Below are 21,630 nucleotides of genomic sequence, written 5' to 3'. Positions count from 1 at the left end.
GTACTGCAGATGAATAGCCGGCTTGGTTCCACATGAACTGATAACAACCGATTTAACTAGATGCGTTATCATTATTAGCTCATTCAAGAGATTGGTCACATACCCTGGTATTCGATAATAAAAATGTTTAACAAAACGAGCTGCTTGTCGTTGTACACCTTAGATCTGGATGTCATGAATTGTATGCGAATCACATACCTTGGTATTCGATAATAAATTGTATAGCCAAGATCTGGATGTCATGAATTTCCTTTTGGGTTCGTCAATTCGACATGTACACAGATGGTCTCATACTAATAAATAACGAGTTTTTCTTAAATGTGTTTGGGGCAACGATGCAGGCTCCTTCTGATAAATCCGACAGTAAAAGCAAGTAAAGTAAAACTTTATTTAGCCGCTGGGTTAGCCTTCGTGATAATGCTAGTAACATATAACGAATATTAAACTTGATCCAGGTCCTTCAAGAGCTCCTTCCTAGATATTTATTTTGTTTACGGTGTTTATTTATGGTGCATTTCTCCTTTGCGTGGGACCTCCTCCAATTGTTTTCTCTTTGGACTCATTGAAGAACACCGTCTCACTATTGACTTCATTAGGAGCCTAGGAAGCTTACAATAGGCCCGGTCGTCCACACTACACCGGAGCAATTTAAAAACGCAACAATCACCGGTCGTTTTATATTTTTGCTTGAGGAAATCTCGGCCAGGGAAATCACGCGGTTCTCCTGATCCTATCATGTTCGAAAAGGTCCGTTTTAAAATGTTTTCTGTCCACACGAAAACTCAAAGCCGGCATTTTCGAATTCCTCCGGTTTGAAGAGCGTTTTCAAAAAGCTCTGTTTTCGCGAGGGATTACTCTGGACCGTATGCCTAACCGTAGTAATAAAGCTATATGCGTTGCTGCAGAGTTTTGAGTTTGAAGCAACATGCATCTTGGGATGCACAATGTAGACGGCGTCAAAATAAACCAAACAAATCATAGCAAAGCTCTCGGACTGAACATCGATGAAAACCTATCCTGGTGAGATGGAGGAGGCGGGGTGAGATGTGGTGTTGGATAAGAGTGGGGTAGATCTTGTAATGAAAGGTTTCTACATTTTTTGGAAGTTGTTTACTATCTAATAATGTACATGAAAAAATTGCTCGATTCTGATTGACTGAGAGCAGTGCAGTTCAAGTGTAATACCAGTGCAAAAAGTGTAGCATCAGTGCAAATTACACATCGTAATTCTGGATTATGATTGGCTGAAGACAATAGGAAATTTTCTAAGCCAATGATATCACGTAAAATGACGACGAAACGTTTGTGCGGAAACTTTGAAAAAAGTTTTCTCATAAGAGAAAAAATGGCTTCAAAAAAGATCTTCCGGCACTTCCTCCACGCCAATTTTTTTCATGTTTATGATATTGATAAGTAAAAAAGCGGCTTGTGCAATTTCAGCTTTTTTAAAAAACTCACTCGTGCATATTAATTCCAAATTTAACTCGACACCGTATGATTACCTATACTAATTAGCATATTTTGATGTTATGGTGGTGTTTTATGTGCTTTACTCCAAATATCTTCCGTAGGGTTTTCAAAGTGTGGTATTCGACACTCTTTGAATGACTGGTCCAGAGGGATGCAACAATCAATCTTATTTCTCAACAATCTCTACGTTTACAAGGTGAGCCATGGGAAACACTGAGATTCTAGGAAAACAAAATTAACTAGTTTGTCCGTTGTTATCAGTTGTTACAAAGTAAATGGTTTGAACCCAGGAGTATCAGTAGTTCGTATAGTGTGATTCGTCCGGGTGAGGGTGGTTCTGAAAAGAACTGTTGTTGGTGACTGACGTTTCGACAACCTGTGCGGAGGTCATCTTCAGAGTCAAGTGAATAGTGTTAGTCAGTCGATGTTACAAGTCTGCTCCGTTGAAAGTGATTGGCCAGTTTGGCCGTGATGGTATTGGCTGAAAGACTGGTGTAAAGTTTGTCAGCAGTCATTGGTCGGTTCTAGCAAGTTTCGATCCGTCTACTGTTAGTCAAACTGATTAAGTCGGCTTGTATGAGGTCCGTCTATTGTTAGTCAAATTTAGTCGGTCTGTTTGAGGTCTGTTTGTCGGTTTTGTTTATGCTCTGAATAAATCGTTTGTAAGGTGCCAGTAGTTCTTGACTTCACTAGGCGTTTGTTCTAAGTTAGTGTACCAGCTTTCCAGAGTCATTCTCGTTGCTCGTTTGTGTTCAGTCAGTCTCGTGTCTGCCAGTCTCACCGATGTAGGAAGCCTGGCAATCGGAGCATTTGATCCTGTAAACTGCTCCCTGTCTGTCGTTGGGTTCGTCCTTGCCTTTAACGTTGGTCAGCAAGCGTCGTATAACGAAGTTGTAGGTTTGTGGTCCTCTGCTTCTAATACGTAGTTATTATGCCGCATAGCCTTTGAATCAGCTACTATTTAGATAATATCATTAGAGGTAAATCAACAGCTGCAGTGAGGCTGAAAGTCTGGTATCTCACTTGGAAAACGCATCAAATGTTGAAAACACAACGATCACCGATCACTTTGGATTTGTGTTTGGGTAAAACTCGGAAGGGAAATATCATTATTATTGTACCACTGCCACTGCCACTGTTACTGTCACTGTCACTGTCACTGTTACTGTCAATGCTACTGTTACTGTCACTGTCACTGTCATTGTCGCTGTCACTGTCACTGTCCCGTCACCGTCACTGTCACTGTCACTGTCACTGTCACTGTCACTGCTGCTGCAACTATCACTGTCACGGTCTTGTCACTGCCACTATCATTGTCACTGTCACTGTTACTATCACTGTCATTGTCACTGTCACTGTCATTGTCATTGTCACTGTCACTGTCACTGTCCCGTCACCGTCACTGTCATTGTCACTGTCACTGTCAATGTCACTGTCATTGTCACTGTCACTGACACTGTCACTGTAACTGTCACTGTCCTTTCACTGTCACTGTCATTGTCACTGACACTGTCATTGTCACTGACACTGTCATTGTCACTGACACTGTCATTGTCACTGACACTGTCATTGTCACTGACACTGTCATTGTCACTGACACTGTCCTGTCACTGTCACTGTCATTGTAATTGACACTGTCAGTGTCACTGTCATTGTCACTTATTTTCATTGTCACTGTCACTGTCTTGCACCGCCACTATCACTGTCACTGTCCTGTCACCATCACTGTCACTGTCACTGTCACTGTAACTGTCCTTGTCACTGTCACTGCCATTGTCTTTGTCATTTTCGTTTTAAGAGAGCGTTTTCAGATTAGGGCTTTTTAATTCGGGCTTTTAAGTAAAAGGACTGTAAAAGCATTGAGACTTCCATGGGATGTAAAATGCGTTTTTAAGAACCCATTTATTATTATTATTATTATTATTATTATTATTATTGTTGTTGTCATTGTCACTGTCATTGTAACTGTCAACAAAACTACTCTTCAGGATACTTTACTAACATTGTCTTTTTTTTGTCTTAATTCTAGCTACTCACAACTGAACCTTAGAAGTTCTTTTTTATCATTATTCGACGGGTATTTTGGTTTTAGCTCTTATTCTTTTATTTTATGTAATGTTTCTTTCACTTGCTCGCTTTCAGTTGTTCTTAGTCAACTTAATTTTTTGGGCCCTAAAATCTGTATGCCTTTTTGTGACCAAATTCAGTCTCTTTGTTCGGAAATATTCCGTTTGCTTTCGCTGAAAGAGTAAGTCTGAGTAGGCTAGCTATATTTGTAAGAAAAGTTGCGTTCTACTTGTAGCGAATATTATTAGGTGAAGTTGAACTGTTCGTGATAGGTTTTTGAAATTCTAGCGGAGAATAACGATGTATTAACTAATTGTCTACCAGTTTGGTGACTTTTGTCACGACCGAAGAAAATGACTTAAAAGTCAGATACCAGATTCACGATGGAATCCCAGTTTTTCGAACCCTCCCCTCAGTCGAACCAAGTTTTAAATTTACCCCCGATTTCTCAAACAGCCTGATTTTTCGTTTTACTTTGAGGTTCAGTCGAAATAGCGGGATTGCGCTGTAACTGAACAGCTTGGTAACAAGAAATTTTCAAACGTGTGACTTACCGCGGGGCTGCGTGACGCAACCAGACACAGAATTGTCAGAAACGCAGTGGTTGAAACGACTGGAAAGAACTTCATCGTGATTTCTTCAATTCTTGAAAACCGCACAGAAAAACTTACGCACCGCTAACACTTGCGACAAAGTCAGGAAACAAAATGACGCGGTCCCCTGAGCACTTCCTTAATTTATTGAAATGTTGAACACGAACATTTTCGAGCCACAACGATGTTTACAATTAACTGCGTCAGCTTCCGTGTCGAGAAAAGGAGCAACCCAACAGTTATAAATCAGTTTAGTACGTTTTTCTTCACCCTGAAAGCGGTCGTTTTATTTCATAGTTTTCCTGAAATTGTTTTGGGAAGAGCCGGATTTACTATCGTAATTTTTTCAGTACAGTTTTGAGCCGCGTTCGTCTTTCGTTGTTTATTACATATGAAAAACAAGCCTATTATGTTGTAAAACCAGTGTTGTGTCTGTGAAAAATTAATAATGACCATTACGTGTTTTTCAAACCTCAGTGTTTTGTCTATATAAAATTAATTAAAGTGCCTATGAAGTAAAAAATACTTGCTGCTGATTTGAAAGGCTTTTCAAAGTAAAGAAGGATGGCGTTTTCCTTTTTGGAATATCTTTTTTCGTTTTAGAGATATTCACGTTTTTGTATTATAAGTAATGACGTCATAGGTGGTTCCACTAAAACAGTTCAACACTCAATCAAGAATATCTCTAGAAATATTAAAGCAGTGTTCTTTAAACTTGGCACCTGAAATGTAAATCACAAAAGAATCAAAATGACACCCGTTGCGCCGTCACCATGACAACAGTTATGCCGCTGGTCCTGTTTTAATTAAAACTAACATTACCAGATTTTATCTTAAACAAGGATCATCCACTCCCAACAATCTATTGGGGAGAGTTAAGACAATATGGGAATCACGTGTGTTCCGAGCAAGACCCTCTGTCCCTTTTCGAAGAGCTGCAAATTGGCATATTTGGTTTTTCACAGAAAGAGACTGGAGCCAAAAGTGTTGCCATGGCAACAACACAGAAGGTGTCATTCTGTTTCTTTTGTGATGCACATTTGTGGTGCCAAGTTTGAAGAACACTGCTCCAATATTTCTAGAGATATTCTTGATTCAGTGTTTTACTGTTCAAGTGGAACCACCTATGACGTCATCACTTTCCTCATTTGCATAATACAAAAACGGAAATATCTCTAGAACGAAAAAAGATATTCCAAAAAGGGAAACGCCATTCTTCTTTACTTTAAAAAGCCTGTCAAATAAGCAGCAATTATTTTTTACTTCATAGGCACTTAAAGACCAATAGTAAAGTACTTTTCAAACCTTGATTCAATTCGTCCGTTGATAAAAATAACTTGCCAGATATGAGTTTAAACTGTTTTACGGCTTTACGAAGTAACTAGTTGTCTCTCTAAATTGCGTTAAGAATATAAGGGCATGGATACACGTAAATGCATTAGTATACTTGAGTTACGTTAACTGAAAATAAAATATTTTTTTGCCCAGTCATACACGTACGTGCGTCGGGTCATTGGTTCCCTGGAACACAATAGATGAATACAAAAACGTTCTGTGAAATATATTTCTTAGAAGGACACTAAAATTAATTGTCCAATTCGGGTACATTGTAATTTGCTCGAGCTGCTTGCGCCATCAGTCAGCGATTTGTTATTTTTAGAGAGGGGAAGGGGCAGGGGCAGGGCAAATGGCAGAGGGGTAGTACTTATAATAAAAGTTCTATATTGTTTTGAAATCATTGCAGTTGCGTTCACTGTGCGTGCTCAGTAAATTTCGCATACCCTATAAAGCGTTGCCGATGCGTTCCTTTGCTCGTCACCCGGGGACCCGGAGCTCGTTACTATGTGTTTCTGTAAAGTGGAATGCGTTCTCTTCCAAGATCTTTTGATCCCCGCGTACGCATTTTTCGTGTTTGCGTTATGGTATGGATTCCCAGCGTGTTCCCTCCTGCATCTCCGAATGTGCCTTGTGAGTTCTTCCATACGTTTTATCGTTTGTTACACTGCTTTTTCCGCCGTGAATGTTTCCTATTTGACGATTGACAGTAAGATTTGGGAACCCCACTCATCGAGACCGGCTAGGGAATTTTCAAGTTATCTTACATAAGTAGAAAATGCATCTGGAGTCGCTGACCAGCTGCACTTCACTCGAGAATCGCGAGCGCGAGGTCGAGCGCGAGAAGGAAGGGCGCGAGTCGTCACGAGACTGGTTTATTCCGTAATTTTACGGAAATGAGTGGTAGTTACACAATCTCGCAGCTCCATAAATACGAGCCACCAAAGTGGGCCTCATCGCTGAAAAATATTCCACAGCACTTTGTAAAGGTTAGATTACAATCTAGCAGTAGCGTTGTCAGCTTTTTACTGATATCGTGGCTTTAAGAGCTGATACAGTGTAAGGCTTAGCTAACGGCGCCTATAGATATTTCCAGTTTATGTCCAGCTTTGCGTGCTGCTACAAAACGTTTATTCGAAATAACACAAAGCCCTTGACCATTGTCAGATGTCGTCCAATTCCTGCAACTTCTGTGTGGGAGAGGAGGGGAGGAGAAGGGGTGGGGGGGGGGGGGGGGGGTTGGAGGGGGTGTTGGATGGGAGACCATAGGAGTGGGGTAATTCTTGTCCTGTTTGGAAGTGGTTTACTAGCTGATTAGCATGTTTTGTTGTTATGGTTGCATTTTATGTGCTTAATGCGCCAAAGATCTTCAGGGAGGTTTTTCAAAGTGTGGCATTTGACGACACATAATGACTGGTCTTGAGGCTGGCTGACAGAAATAGTTAATTTTATTTCTCAACAATCTTAGTATTTACAAGGTGGAGTAAAAGGATTAACACTGAGGTTCTACAGGAAACAAAATGAACTAGTTTGTCTGCCTGAGGGATCAGTTGTCATGGTATTTGCAAATAATTTGTTCCCGACTTGGGGTACCCTGCGAATGCAGATGTACATGTATTTCCGGCGGAACCAAGTGACTAGCCAGAAATATGTCTGTGTTTGCAGGCTAGACTCAGGGAGGTTTGTTGGGAAGCAGTTTCATAAGATCATTCCCAAAATATTCCAATCTCATGCTACAAAATTGGACTGAAATTCTGAAGGCTCAAGGGGAGTTTTCAAATCTATATTTCAAGAGTAATGCCTGTAATCAGTATTAAGGGAGATTTTAATATGAGCAAGTTTGACTGTTAATTTGTTTTCAAACAGAAAATGAAGAGGATTTTCCGTGTTAGTACAGAACTAAGATAGGAGATCAAAATAATCTGGTTCTTCAAATAGTTCGGGGGACCACCTATAGCATAGCTGTTGAATTTCTTGTTAAAATTAGAAGCAGAGTTTCTTGGAGGAGGAAAACCGGGGAAAAGGAGAGGAGATTAGTCCTGTATAAAATATCGGGAATGTTCGTCGGAAAATTTGAATTAAACCCCTCAAGGAGACCAATCTGGGAATCAGGCTGAAGCTTTATTTGACCCCTAAAAGATACCACTTAAAACAGGGTAAGCTCAACTACCAGCTGCTGTTCAGGAAAGGAGCCTGTGCTAGTAGAAGGACTGCACACTGTTGGAAAGAAATTCCAGCTACATGACAAAAGCCAGTTTGCCTCCGATATAAATTATAAGCTGGTCTACAAATTTAATGATCTACTTTTATTTATGTCTTGAAGATACAGAGCATTCAAATTTCTTCTAGTGATAGGCAAACTTTCTCAAAACCAACTAACGATAACTTAAAATGTACTGTTGATTAGTTAACATTTTACAGCTTGCCCAAAGGGACACTCCAATCTACCAGTGGAACATTCCAAATGTCCCGAAAGAATTTTCGCTGTATATCAAAAGGGATGATCTGACAGGATGTGCATTGTCTGGAAATAAGGTGACTGGCATATTTTTTATCAATAATTATATATAACATTGTGTTAATAGTGATTTATTATTGTTATAGGAAAGGGAGGTGCTGTGGCCTCATGGTTAGTTCACTTGACTCCGGATCAAGCGGTCCAGATTCTAGCCTTGCCGGGGACATTGTGTTGTGTTCTTAGGCAAGATGCTTTATACTCTCACTAAGTACGACTCTCCACCCAGGTGTATAAATGGGTGCCGGTGAATTTAATGCTGAGGGGTAACCCTGTGATAGACTAGCATCCCATCTGGGTTGGGGTAGAAATACTGGTACTCCTGGTGGCTTTATGCTACAGAAACCAAGATAAACTCCGGCCTCAGATGGGTCACTCAAATGGCATGTATGCAGACTTTACCTTACCTTACAAATTGATATAAATCCTGTTTCTTATAAGCATATTTTTTGTCCCACTTTTGCTGACAAATTGCTTCATCAGACAAAGACCTTTCTTTTTCGGAAATGCATGTATGTCTTAAAAAGTGGCTAATTGGTTTGTGAGCGGACAGACAGACAGACAGACAGACAGACAGTCGACAGACCGACAGACAGAGTGGTTGCTTAATATGTAACAAGAGGTGGTTTCTGGCAACAGGAAAGTTTGATCATTGTGTTTCATTTCTGTTGTAGGTTCGTAAGTTGGAGTTTGTTTTGGCTGATGCCTTAGGAAAGAAGTGCAACACTGTGCTTACATGTGGTGGCATCTCTTCCAATCATTGTAGAACTACTGCAGTTGCTGCGAGACAGCTTGGCTTGAAATCTTACTTGTTTCTAAGAAGTTCCGAACAGGCAAGATAACTTGTTTCTAAAAATGATACTTAATATACATATAATTAGAATGTAATTAGCCATCTTTTCCAAAAAAACTGAAAAGATGATAGGCCAACAAATACAGAATAGATTCCAATTAGTCTAGGTCAGGTTGTTTTTTCTGGCAGCCAGTTTGGAAGAGAACTTTTGACAATCCTGAGGAAAGCTGCCTTTAAACACTCCTGGCCATTGCGGCTCCCTTAGACTGGCCAAGAGTGATGAGACTGGTGACTGTGTTTGCAGGCAAGACTAAATAAGTGTAAACTGACTACAAGTTACCCTGATATAACTATATGTTGATAACCATTTTGCCAGTCGATCTATGTAATCTATTGTGACTGCAGATGTTTTTCTCCGTTCCTGTAAACAGGCTAACAATGAACATAGTAAGCCTAACTGCTTATTATATAATAAATAGCCAGATGAGCACTCTGGTAATCCTTAATAGCACCCCAGGTAGGCTGCTTACAGTTTTCTCAATAATGGTAATCAAAACACCATATAATCTTTCAAAAAATCATCAATTTTTAAGCAGTTACCCATTACCCGTGAACTAATTAATACCCTTTATTTGTTTCCCAGTCATTACCTCAAAAAAATATTTTCGTTGTCTCTTCCTGCATACAGACTACTGCTACAGATGTTGGATGTAAAGGCAATGTTCTTTTGAGTAGAATGGTTGGAAGTCATGTCATCCTTGTTCCTGAACTCAAATATAAATCAGGCCTCAAACCAATGATGGAGAAAATGGCAGAAAAGTTGTAAGTGAGGGGAAAGTGAGGAAGGGGGGGGGGGGGGGGCACATGGGAGTCTGAACCTCCCACTTCCCATACCCTTCTCTCACGCTTGCCGTACCTTTATCTCCCAACTCCCATCCTTGTCCATCTTGCTCAGCGGTCCTCTGTAAAGAAGGGGACTCAAAACAAGTCCTGGTCATCTAGCGGTGCAATCCTTACGCATTTCCTTTGTCTTTAGCCTTGCTCCCCTTAATTACTCATGTCATTTGACAGCTTAAGCAATGGCATTTCATGAGCTATGATGTAACCACCATAGCCCAAGGGCAAATTTTCGTTTTTCCTTTGGCCCAGAAGTCTCAAAATAAACGAAATGTAAGTCAAATAACATTTTAGATTCTTGTTTTTAAAAGGATTAATAAATTAATATTAAGTGATTCTGGCCTTCTTAGAACTCCCCCTTCCTGCCCTTTCATCTGCCTTCTCCCACTCTCTATTCTCCTGTGTTCCTCCCTGCCCTCCCCCCCATCCCCACAGAGAACATAAGGATCTTTATTACTGATGTTAATCTCCTTTTCTGACAGTCTGTATTTTATATTTTCAGAAAACAGCAGGGTTCAGCCCCATATGTTATAGAGGTTGGGGGTTCTTCGTATGTGGGCATGTTTGGTTACCTGACAGCATTCCAGGAAATGATGAATCAGGTGATTTATTTGTTAAGGTTTTGTCATAATATTAATTATTATATTAAGTAATTCATTATCAACTCATTAATTCTTAAGTAAAAGAAAAACCCTAAATAACCCTTTTAATATGGCCAACTTATAACTACAGCCAGCCTTTTGTTTCCCAATGATGGGTGAATGAACGCAGTTCCGCTCCACCTCTTACACCATATTATATGTAATGCACAAATTTTGGCAGGCGCAGCAGTGAAAAACATCTTCATTTAGAAGAGACACTACCTTTGTTTACTCTTAACCCTTGGTTAGATTTAAAGTTCTGTCTTTTGAACAACTCACCACATGGCCAGATCATTGACAACTTTTCCCACCAACTTTCAAGGCTTACAATGTATTTCTCTTACTGTAGATCACTTAGTCTTTTTTAACTGTGTTGTAGTAATCTAAAAGGATTGCTGGCATATACCATGTTTTAGAATATCTTGGAGAATTTTGATGACATTGTAATGACAGTGGGCAGTGGAGGAAGTGCAGCGGGAATTGCCATTGCTAATTACCTAACAGGATCAAAACTCAAGTGAGTTGTATGTGTCATTTCAAAAATTTTCCATACCCCTCCCCCTCCCTATACAAGGTTTTTTAGTTCGAACTCCCTCCCCCTCAGAAAATTACAGTTCAGCTTCATATTTTTCTTTTTTAATTTATAACCCACTACACCCATGGGTGGTGGGTAGTGGTGGCACGGTTAAATGTGATTTTTGGCTAATATCTTCAGTCTGCAAATATGTGCCTGACGCAATTTGTCATGATCTTGTGAATACCTGTACAGGACTGAAATAAAGCCCACATGCAAAAATTCAGCTAATTTGGAGCAAAAAAAGAAACCAAAATTGACATTTGTCTAATATCCCCTTCTATGACTAGCTTCTTCAATTGCTGTTTTGAACAGGAAATATCCATACCCCCCTCTTTATAAGGGTTTTAGGCGTGATCTTCCCTAACTCCTCTGAAAATTCTTACTTTCCTTTAAAATACTGGCTTTCGTTTATGATCCACCACCCCTTGGAATTTGCAGTGACCTTCCATGATTTGGGTATGGATATATTTTGGAACTATACAATCTTACTAGTTAATGGTGTATAGCAGAGGCTGATAATTTGGGTTGATTGTGAAGGACTATCATATTATTGTTTGGCTCTTAGTTGCTAGTAGTTTCAGATAGAACAAAATAGTTCAATCTGCAGTTTATTTAAAATCCTACGTGTCTACATGTAGTCTTCCTCAGGAGAGGCAGTTTTGGTTCACGAGCGTAGGGAGCAGGTGAAAATGGATCATATTTTGTGCGCATATTTTTGTGAGTCCTCTCACAGGTACACTTTGCTCATCAACTCATATCTCACGGCTTCGCCTTTGCTTGTGCTGCAGTGCATGAAATTCTGCTTGCAGGCTAACGGTATACATCTCATATCTACCATGAGGGTTGCTGTTTATACAACCCAGGCATATTGTTTTCATAAATTCCCAGATCTGCTTCCCATGCAAATTTTGCCCATAAGGGTAGTAAATTATTCTATCAGAAACATTCTCAGATTATCCCTTCATCCTTTACTCCCATCAGCCCTCTATCCCATTCAGAAGGAAGATTAGAGGCTGAGAATCTTGTTTCAGGCATGCTGCTCATTCACTCATATGTTCAGTCTGCAAATATGTGCCAGTGACCCCTGGAGGTATACTCCCTTACATGTATAAGGGCCATATAGGTATGTGCGGCCCCAAAGGGTATGGTAGGTGTTTTTCTAGTTTAGCTTAGTTTGTTATTGATTGTAAAGCCACACGTATGTTGTGACTGATTTCTTAATAAAGACTTCTACTACTACTACTGCTGCTGCTGCTGCTGCTGCTGCTGCTGCTGCTGCTATGGTTTTCCAGCTGTTTTGGTCATAAACAGGGTATTGATATTGGCCATTTTGGTCATAAGTAGGGCATGGTTTTTGCACTCTAGTCTTCAACTGGGTATGTTTTTAGAAGAAGCTATTTTTTCACCATTATTGATAAGACCATCAACAAAAGCCCTTCATAAATTATGTATAGGGTAACTGTGCCAGCGACAACTGTCATAAACTGGCCATCAAACTTTTGGTCAGGTCATAAATAGGGTAGGGAAAATCACAGATTTTGGTCATAAATAGGGTAAGGGTTTGGGAAGCAGGCGGCACATCCACACAAAATTTTCTGGGAGTACCCCCCATCCCCAGACAGTGACGCAATTGATCTTGTGTGTACCTGTACAGGTGCCATGCTGTGAATGTGTATGATAATGACGCATATGTTTACCACAAAATAAATGAAGATCTTAGGGCAGGAGGACTTGATGTTCAAGCAGAAGATATCATCGATATCATTGGAGGATACTTTGTGCCGGGATATGGTATATCCTCTAACGAAGACCTTGGTGAGTGTCTTCTAATTCTGTTAATTAAAATCAATTCAAGGTCATAATGTAATTGTAAAAATAACTAATTAAAATACAAACTCATCATATTGAAGCATTTTGCCCAATCTCATTCATTTACCCTGGATGTTGCCAAAAATGTTATTAATGGATTAATAATTAATCACTCTTACATAGCAAGCAGGATTTTTAATATGTTTATATTAGAGCAGTTTTCATTTGAGTGTCAAAAAGTAATTGGCTTAATTTCCATCACCACACTGCACAATGGCTTTAAAACAAATCAGGTTACTGTTCATCCAATCAGACATAAAACCAAAACCAATTGTGGCTCACTTGCATATATGTTTTCCTGCATTTTGCAATTTGTAATTACTAAGTTGAGTTTTGATTGGTTCTTTGGATTGTGTGTCCTTTGGGATTGACCAGAGTGATTTAATTATTTCACTCACTACAACTTAACTTCTCGCTTACATGTAGTGCAAAAATTGTACTTCAAAATATTTCAAAGGGACCATGAGTGTTTGAAATTGAACACCCACAAGTAGAACCATTAGTCATTTTAATGTCATGTTTATAGTACTACTGAAAATGTTTTATGATTGTTAGAAAAAATTATGGAAATCTCCAGCACTACAGGAGTATTGGTTGACCCAGTGTACAACTTTAAGGCAGTCAAAGGACTGCTAAGCGAGATGACAAACAATCCCAGCAGATTTAAAGGAAGAAGAATTCTCTATATTCACACTGGTAGGTAAAATTTCGTAGCCTATGTAAAAGAAGCATTGCCCCTTCCCAATTATTTTTGGGGGGGCAGAGTGGCTGAAAGATATACCAGCTGTACATACACAGATGCTCTATGGGCTAGTCACGCAATCTTTCCTCTCTCTCGATAAGGAGTGTGTGACCAGTCTTCAGAATGTCTTCATAGGAGGCAAGCAAAGTTGGCACAAGTGTTTTGTTTCAGCGTTGGTGTATCTCACAAGAGTCTGCCAAGAGAAAAGGAGTAGTTGATCATATGTGAAATCCAAATGTTCAGCTGTTTAGGCTAGTCAACTGTATTTAATTGTGTTAATCTGGTGGTTTGAGTGTTTCAACCTCATCTCTTTGCAGGAGGAGTGTTTGGTTTATTTGACGGCAGAATGGATTCGTTAATCACAAGCTCAGAATCGTCAAATGGCATCCACAGGTGGAGAGACATCAATGATGCACCGCCGTGCTAAAATGAACTTTTTGTAAATGTGAGAAATCAAAAAAGGGAAGAAGTCAAACCATATCAGTTATCTTGACTAATAATCTATTTTTTATGTATGTGTGATGCATACAGTGTTCATATTGATTGAGCTTACTCAGCTCCTAGGCGCAACACATATAAATAAATTGTTGATTAATTGATTGATTGATTGATTGATTGATTTGTGGCAATAGAATATGACAGGGTATTTACCTTTGTACTTGGCTGCTCCAGGCATTTACATGTCTCTAAAAGCTGATCACAGGCTCATCATTTGACCGAGATCTTATGAATAAATGAAATCTCACTTAGGACTGAGTAATTTTAAAGGTTGCACAGGAAAATTGTACATGCTTCTCACCTTAAACTGTTATGTGTTGTATAAAGACGACTGGGAATGAGCCAGATGCTGCCAGGGCTTGTCAGTAAGCCTGGTATGATTTTTCCTAGTGAAAGGTACATGATTATATTTTCCAACTTTTTGCCAGCTTTTTAAAAATGTTCTTGTAACTAAAAGTAGCATTTTTTTTCTTGGTAGACTGTTCAGGGACTGTTGTTAGGAGTAACTGTGAAGATATCGTGAAGTGCCAATAAAATTAATATAATTAATAATTGTTACATGACAGATAAGTGAAAAGACATGATATAAAGGACAGTAAATTTTCTTGTGCTTGTTTGCTGTCCAATTTGAATTAGACCATGTAGCAGTGGAGGTGGGGTGGCCTCATGGTGTAGGGTGCTAGACTCCGGATCAAGCGGTCCAGGTTTGAGCACTGGCTGGGGACATTGTGTTGTGTTCTTGGGCAAGCCACTTTACTCTCACAGTGCCTCTCTCCACTCAGGTGTATAAATTGGTACTGGCAAATTTAATGCTGTGGTGGGTGGGGGTGACCCTGCGATGGACTTGCTAGCATCTGATCCAAGGGGAATACATGCATTCCTTTTTGCGTCAAGACAATGAGTAGTTCCTCTTTTGCTTAGACCGTTGTGTGTGACGCAAAAGAAACCTGCAGGAAAAAAATGGCCATGAGACATTTCACGTGGCCTTTTTTCCTCACAGTTTATTTAAGGTTATGCTCAAGACAGACTAAGCAAAAGAGGGACTAGTCTATGCATAGTCTTACATGTAGTTGCTTCCTGCTATAGAAGACGGTGATAAGTGCTGGCCTGATGGGCCACTTAGCTTGTGCACAGACTTAAATTTTACCGTTATGTCAGTGTGCACAGGAATGTATTGATGACCCTGACACCATCACACCATGGTGAGACAGCTTGGGTGACCAGCGAGCAGTGTCCCCTTTAACTATTGCAACAACCAAACTTCGACTTTTTTTAACTTATTTAATTCACTGGTGGAACCAAAAAATAATAACACAATCAGTATTACTTTAACTTACTACAAGCACAAGTGCTGGCCCCAATGCTTTTAGTTAACTGACTGAAAATGAAAAGTTCTGCTCTCCCTTAAAACAGAGAGAAGCCTGGAATTTGTAGTGTTGGGTGTTATAACTGAAACTGATCCATTTCTTTTGTTTTTTGTAAGAATAGCAATTTTCAGGAAGTAGTTTTCAGATACTTTCCCCTGATTAGTCAGTTTAACAGAACCCAATTCTGGTGACTGAAAATTCTGTCACAGTTCCTGAGAATGTCGTTATGTCAACTAAAGACAACCATAAGTAGCAGGGCAAACTTTTAATGTTGAATACTGCTCTAAACTTCTCCTTTTGTAGTAGTACTTTCCCATGTACAGACTGCGCAAAACATAACACTTAGTCACAGTACTGCTACTACAACCACACTAACGTCACCAGATGTTTTAGAGATGTCACTGTCACACTTGTGTCTCTTTCGACCACGTGGAGTGGTAAAGCCCTTGCCACACTGGTTGCACTTGTACGGCATGTTCCCATGAAATGACCTGTTATGATGTAACAGACTATCTCTGTGCGTAAAACTTACATCACAGTCAGCACAGCTGTAGGGCTTCACACCACTGTGTTTCCTAAAGTGTTTCTTAAAATTTGAAGAGGAGTAAAAACGTTTGTCACATTGACTACATGGAAAGGGTCTTTCACCACTATGAATCCTAAGATGCTGTTTCAAACTCGATGGGTCAGACAGATATTTGCCACACTGGTTGCATTGGTAGGCCTTTCCATCAGTGTGCACAGCTACACGATGTCGGTCCAGACTTGACAATGTTTTGTAGCTTTTGCTGCACTGAGTGCATTTGTGGGGTCTCTCGCCAGTATGAATTCTGACATGCACTTTCACATTTGCCAAGTACTTGAAACACTTTCCACATTGAAGGCATTTGTAGGGCCTTACATCACTGTGAACTGGAAGGTGTTGATCCAAACTTGATAATGTTCTATAGCTTTTACTGCAATGAGTGCATTTGTAGGGCTTCTCACAGGAGTAAATCCTCATATGTGCTTTCATACTTGCCAAGTACTTGAAACCTTTTCCACATTGAGGGCATTTGTAGGGCTTTGCATCACTGTGAACTGGACGGTGTTGATCCAAACTTGATAATGTTTTAAAGCTTTTGCTGCACTGATTGCACTTGTAGGGTTTCTCACGAGTGTGAATCCTCAAATGTACTTTCCTATTTGGCAAGTACTTGAAACCTTTTCCACATTGAGGGCATTTGTAGGGTTTTGCATCACTGTGTACAGCTACATGGTGTCGGTCCAGACTTGATAATATTCTAAAGCATTTGCTGCACTGAGTGCATTTGTAAGGTTTCTCACCAGTGTGAATCCTAAAAAAATGCTTTTTCATATCTGGCAAGTAAATGAAATCTTTTCCACATGCAGGGCATTTGTAGGGCACTGCGCCACCGTCAACTGCATGGTGTTGATCTGAGGTCGACACAGTGCTGGTCTGAGTGCATCTATAGAGTGACTCCTGGCTATGAGTCTTCAAATGTAGTTTAAAACTTCCTGAGTAAGTGAAACTTTTCTGGCACTGAGTGCATTGATATTGCTTTATACCAGTGTGTTCTTCACAGTGTCGGTCTAATCTTGATTGTTTGCTAAAGGATCTTTTGCACTGAGTGCATTTGTATGGTAACTCACCACTGTGAGTCTTCAGATGTACATTTAAATATGATGAGTGCTTGAAACGTTCCTCACAATAAGGGCATTTGCAGGGTTTGTCTTTGCTATGACTTGTTAGATGTCTTTGTAAATTTGATGTCTGTGAAAAACATTTGCCACATTCAGTACATTGATAACGAGGACTTGCGACACGTTTTTCACAAGATTTGCCGCCTGCATGCATCTCCAGGTGTTTACTTAATTGTGACGAGAGCCTAAAAGACCTCTCACATTGAGTGCACTGGTAAGGCATTTCACCACTGTGTAACCTTCGATGACTAGCCAAATTTGTTGACGAGGCAAAACTTTTTCCACATTGAGTACAATGGTACGGTCTGACCCCACTGTGAGACCTATGGTGTCTTTTCAAATGCTCCAATTTGCTGAAACTTTTGTCGCATTGAGAACACTGGAAAAGAAGATTGCTGTCAGCATGCACCTCCATGTGCTTTTGTAGTTCTGATGAGAGCCAAAACGATCTTGCGCATTGAGTGCACTTAAAAGACTTTTCATAGCCATGTACCTTCAGGTGTCTGTCCAAATTTGATGACGAGCCAAAACATTTTTTACAATGGGTACATATGTAGGGTCTTTCACCACTGTGAACCTTCCAGTGTTTTCGCAAATATCCCAATTTCTTGAAACTTTTCTCACATTGATCACACTTGTAAGGCTCCTTGTCACTGTGAAGCTGCAGATGTGATTTTAGCAATGAGTTGGACCTGAAACTTTTGCCACACACACTGCATGGGAACATCTGTTTATCAGTTTTAGTCTCACTGCCGATGTTACTCATGTGTCATGTATTCTCACTTGCGTCTTGGTGGCTTTTTACAAAACACAAAAAACACACAGTTAGTGCAACAGACTGGAAATGATACCTACAAGCTGCAACCTACACCTAAATTTAAAACCTACATATTCACAAAACACAAGTGTGTGTACAAATGTCATGAACCGCAGAAGTCGTGTAGGCCTGTCAACCCATTTTACTCACAAACCATACCCTATTTCAGACCAAAATGGCCAAAATCTATACCCTATTTCAGACTACAATGACTAAAAAACCATACCCTTTGGGGCCAACATACCTACACAGCCCATGTAAGGGAGTACTTCTCCCCCCCCCCCCCCTCCCCCATCCGGGCCATGCATGTACCCACAATTTATCTGGGTTCTTTATGTCTATATCTGGGCTCACTTACTGCTACATGTAAACATATTTTGGAATTTGATTTTCATCCAACATTGTGTTTCTGTGAAGGCATCTTATATCTTCAAATATTACGCCTCAAACTGTAAAACCTCTTTAACTAAAGCTTGATAGATAGATTGATTGATTGATTGATTGATTGACTCTTGCATGTAAACTCAAGTAAAACCCATAGGAAAGCCAGCTGGGTGTACAGAATTGAGATGCATTCAGTTATTTATATTTTAACTTCAGAATGACTAATATTTTTAATTATTATCCACCTGCAGCGAATACCGTCTAAATAACAGTACAAATATACAGCAATATTGTACAGTCATTTGTACAGTAGAAAACCTGTTTGCCGTAAAGGTAGGTGCGTGCACGCAAAACTGTCACACTCTCCCTCTTTTCATTGATAATTTTTTTGACTACAGCAGTTGGATAATAAATATCTTATTAGATGTTTTGGTGTGTAGTATCGCATTATATTGTACTCGTTGTTTATATTTTCGATGGGCTCGTCAAAATACGGCACAACTCGTAAAAATATACAGCAATACTACACATTAACTGCCAAGTCACTAGTGGAGGGAAGGTGCCTATGAAGCGTGGAGGCTGCAACAATAGTCACATCCCCAAGGCGCTAGAACACCCGACTAGCCTGCCCAACCCGCAACCAAGCCACGAGCCCTCTGTGCCAGGCCCCCTACAGGCACCCATCACACTCAAGCCAAACGCTTAACAAACACTAACAGACGGCCTGAATGTTAGTGATAGTGAGATAAATAAAGAGAGAAAGAAAACATTTTTGGGTCTCCACCCTGGGGCATTTGAACATGTTTGTCCTGTCTCCCCCCAGGAATGCTAAATCCCGGGGCTTTGCCGGGGGGGGGGGAGGGGGCATGCAGAGCTGAATTTATACTGAGGCAAAATGAAAATTTGTACGTAAGAACCATTCGTGAACAACAATCAAACACTATTGGACACTAGATCTCTAAAGTGGTGCTTATTTAGAGAGGCTTACATCCCTCAGTCATTCCATATTCTTTATTTAAAAGTCCCACTTTCACCTCAACACTTCAACTCTCAAACGCAAAATGGCGTCCTATAGTCGTAGGTAAACATTACAATCTTACCAAAGTTCACAACTGTCCGACTAAAATAAATCTTGACGTTCAGTTATGATTTATAGAAATCATACGATTATTTGTTACAAACTATCAAAGATTGACCATGCCATGAAAGCAACGAGTTGTAAATGCATACGAAAACAGATGAAGCTTGTAGTGCTATCTCGAAACAACAAGTAGTTCGTCGATCGCGTGAAAGCAAAATCACGAGAACAGTACACTACAGCAAGCAAATGAAGTTTTACAGATTCTTTCACCCTGTACTAATCAATTTAGAGTGTCAAGAGTTCTGGTACTTACCAAAAATCGACAGAAAAGCAAGCGAAACAAATCCTTCAATGAAGCCGTCCCTCTACCACGCGCGTTCAACACCTGATCACATGACGCAGGAAGCCCTGAAATGTGTGACGCGTGATAACGTGACATTTCTATCAGGGAGTAAATGGTAACACAATTTCATTTTGGCTCGACCGACTGGAAAATTTTAAAATAATTAACGGAACGTCTTGAAAAGGTAGTCCAAAATTTCCAATCGAAATATCCGAGTTGAAAAGTTCCCCGTCTTGGAATTATGATCTGGTCGAACTTTTGTTAAATTGGGTTTTTTGAGTAAATGACAAATGCCCAATCCGATCGGAACTTTATACCGTCAGCCATTTTTGACTCATTTTTGCTTACCATAATTTGCACAAACCATTGACGAGCCGGTTTCTCCTTGTAAATGGTAAATATAAACAACCCGCGAGAACCTTCACCCTCCACGGGCGTTTCCCCTTTTTAGCAAACGGTTCGAGATCGTGGTTTTTCACCCAACGAAAGCTAGTAATATATATGATAGATTTAGCCAAGCCTAAAAACTGAGTTCTGGATCGGTTGTTCAAAGAGGGTGGTAAAATAAATTGGTCCCTTCACAATTCCCTGAAAATAAAATCGGCATTTCACGCTTCACGAAAGAAAATTGAGATTTTTTGACACGAACTTTCGTAACTTGTGATATTTGAAAAGTTACGCCCAAAGCACAGCCTTGTTCTGTTGTTAGATGCCTTTATCATCCGTCCACTGCTTGTTCTGCGCGCAGCAAAACGAAAACGTACCGTGTTCCTTGTTCTGTGTGTAACCAAGGGCCGGCACTACTTTCCTCCACCGCTTCATCGTCCTCCTCCGTCGCTGTCGCAAGAGTCTTCATCATATTCAGAAAGCTGATCAGCTCCAGAATCCCTTGATGAAATCGCACCTTCTCTCCTTTATTTCTTGAAAAGTCATTTTGATGTTCCTTTTCTAGTGCAAACTCTAGCCGTTCTCCCTGGTGGAGTGCAGTCTGATACATGTTGAGAGGAAGAGTTGCAGCCTCGTACTTAGTTGTTTCTTGTCGGACGGTGCGTTGCATAAAGGGCGCAAATGATGGAAGAACAAGAACACAAAGGTCAAGCACTAAAGGAGTGATTGTCCTGTCACGGTCACGCAATATTGTTAATTACTGTCGAAAATAATAGAAGACACAAGCAAAATCACGGTTCATGGTGAATTAAATACTTCTTTCTCATTTCACGGAGAATTATTTCGGAAAATCACGGTTCACGTCTACTAATGAAATCAAGATTCACGAGAAAAAAACAAGCTATTTCACATTTCACCGGAAAAAATTAGGTCATTCACGAATCACGAAAATACCCTTTACTACCTTCTTCAAAGCCCGATTAAGATAACCAAGGATAAGCAAGAATTTTGACTTGAATTTTGTAACTTCACGGTGAGGTTTTCCGTTTATGTTGTTTGGCCTCCTGTTTTGAGTTTGAATAATCTCAAGGTCCCCAAAATACGGACAGAAAATATTTTGAAAAGGGAGCTTTCCGACGACGATGGCGCCACGATAATCATGTGATTTCCTTGAATGAGTTTAACTCAAACAAAAATGACCGTTTATTGTTGCGTTTTCAATTTTCTTCTGATGAAAACAGATGAAAGCACGACTGCTTGGAAGCCCGGTGGAACACGAACCCCAGGTTTTTTTTATTATTTCTCCATTACGTATACGTCATCATACGGCTCCGAGTTCAATTTGGAGCTAATTTGCACGAGTGAGGTTTTCAAAAAGCTGTAATTTCACGAGTCGCTTCGGCGAGTGCAATTTCAGCTTTTTAAAAAACTTACAAGTGCAAATTAATTCCAAATTAAACGAGAAAAACCATATGATTACTTATTAGTAATGTCAACATGAAAACATTCGCGCGGAGGAAGTGCCGGAAGATCTTTCTTGAAGTCATTTA

General features: G+C 40.0%; 2 protein-coding genes across 4 annotated transcripts; one reads left to right on the top strand and one right to left on the bottom strand.

The window, feature by feature from the left end:
- The first annotated feature begins 6,277 nt into the window (after nucleotides 1-6,277).
- LOC110041416 (uncharacterized) lies at nucleotides 6,278-19,036 on the top strand. Of its 2 annotated transcripts, XM_020746693.2 has the most exons (9): nucleotides 6,279-6,454; nucleotides 7,887-8,000; nucleotides 8,655-8,813; nucleotides 9,462-9,595; nucleotides 10,173-10,272; nucleotides 10,728-10,828; nucleotides 12,543-12,703; nucleotides 13,313-13,453; nucleotides 13,817-14,601. In XM_020746693.2, exons 1-9 carry the CDS (start codon nucleotides 6,362-6,364, stop codon nucleotides 13,924-13,926), a joined length of 1,113 nt encoding a protein of 370 aa, XP_020602352.2. In that variant the 5' UTR covers nucleotides 6,279-6,361; the 3' UTR covers nucleotides 13,927-14,601. The 2 variants fall into 2 exon arrangements, with proteins under 2 accessions (XP_089149640.1, XP_020602352.2); XM_089293514.1 differs by lacking the exons at nucleotides 12,543-12,703; nucleotides 13,313-13,453; nucleotides 13,817-14,601 and adding an exon at nucleotides 18,521-19,036 and having other exon boundaries at nucleotides 6,278-6,454.
- Nucleotides 15,064-19,738, bottom strand: LOC110041414 (uncharacterized). 2 transcript variants are annotated; one of them, XM_020746692.2, is made up of 3 exons: nucleotides 19,664-19,738; nucleotides 19,258-19,338; nucleotides 15,064-17,865 (listed from the first exon to the last, which is right to left on the bottom strand). In XM_020746692.2, the coding sequence occupies exon 3, from the start codon at nucleotides 17,832-17,834 to the stop codon at nucleotides 15,711-15,713; it is 2,124 nt and encodes a 707-aa protein (XP_020602351.2). In that variant the 5' UTR covers nucleotides 17,835-17,865; nucleotides 19,258-19,338; nucleotides 19,664-19,738; the 3' UTR covers nucleotides 15,064-15,710. The 2 variants fall into 2 exon arrangements, with proteins under 2 accessions (XP_020602351.2, XP_020602349.2); XM_020746690.2 differs by lacking the exon at nucleotides 19,258-19,338 and having other exon boundaries at nucleotides 15,065-17,865.
- Between the last annotated feature and the right edge of the window lie 1,892 nt (nucleotides 19,739-21,630).

Source organism: Orbicella faveolata, unplaced genomic scaffold (assembly GCF_042242905.1).
Source record: "Orbicella faveolata isolate gen_17 unplaced genomic scaffold, um_ofav_v1 contig_25, whole genome shotgun sequence".
Taxonomy (NCBI): Eukaryota; Metazoa; Cnidaria; class Anthozoa; order Scleractinia; family Merulinidae; genus Orbicella; species Orbicella faveolata.
This window is presented reverse-complemented; position numbering and strand designations above follow the sequence as displayed.

Coding starts and splice junctions, on each gene's coding strand:
- LOC110041416 (XM_020746693.2), top strand. CDS start 6,362: ATGAGTGGTAGTTACACAATCTCGCAGCTCCATAAATACGAGCCACCA. Junction 6,455..7,886: donor TTCCACAGCACTTTGTAAAG/GTTAGATTACAA, acceptor AACATTTTACAG/CTTGCCCAAAGGGACACTCC. Junction 10,273..10,727: donor TCCAGGAAATGATGAATCAG/GTGATTTATTTG, acceptor ACCATGTTTTAG/AATATCTTGGAGAATTTTGA.
- LOC110041414 (XM_020746692.2), bottom strand. CDS start 17,834: ATGAGTAACATCGGCAGTGAGACTAAAACTGATAAACAGATGTTCCCA.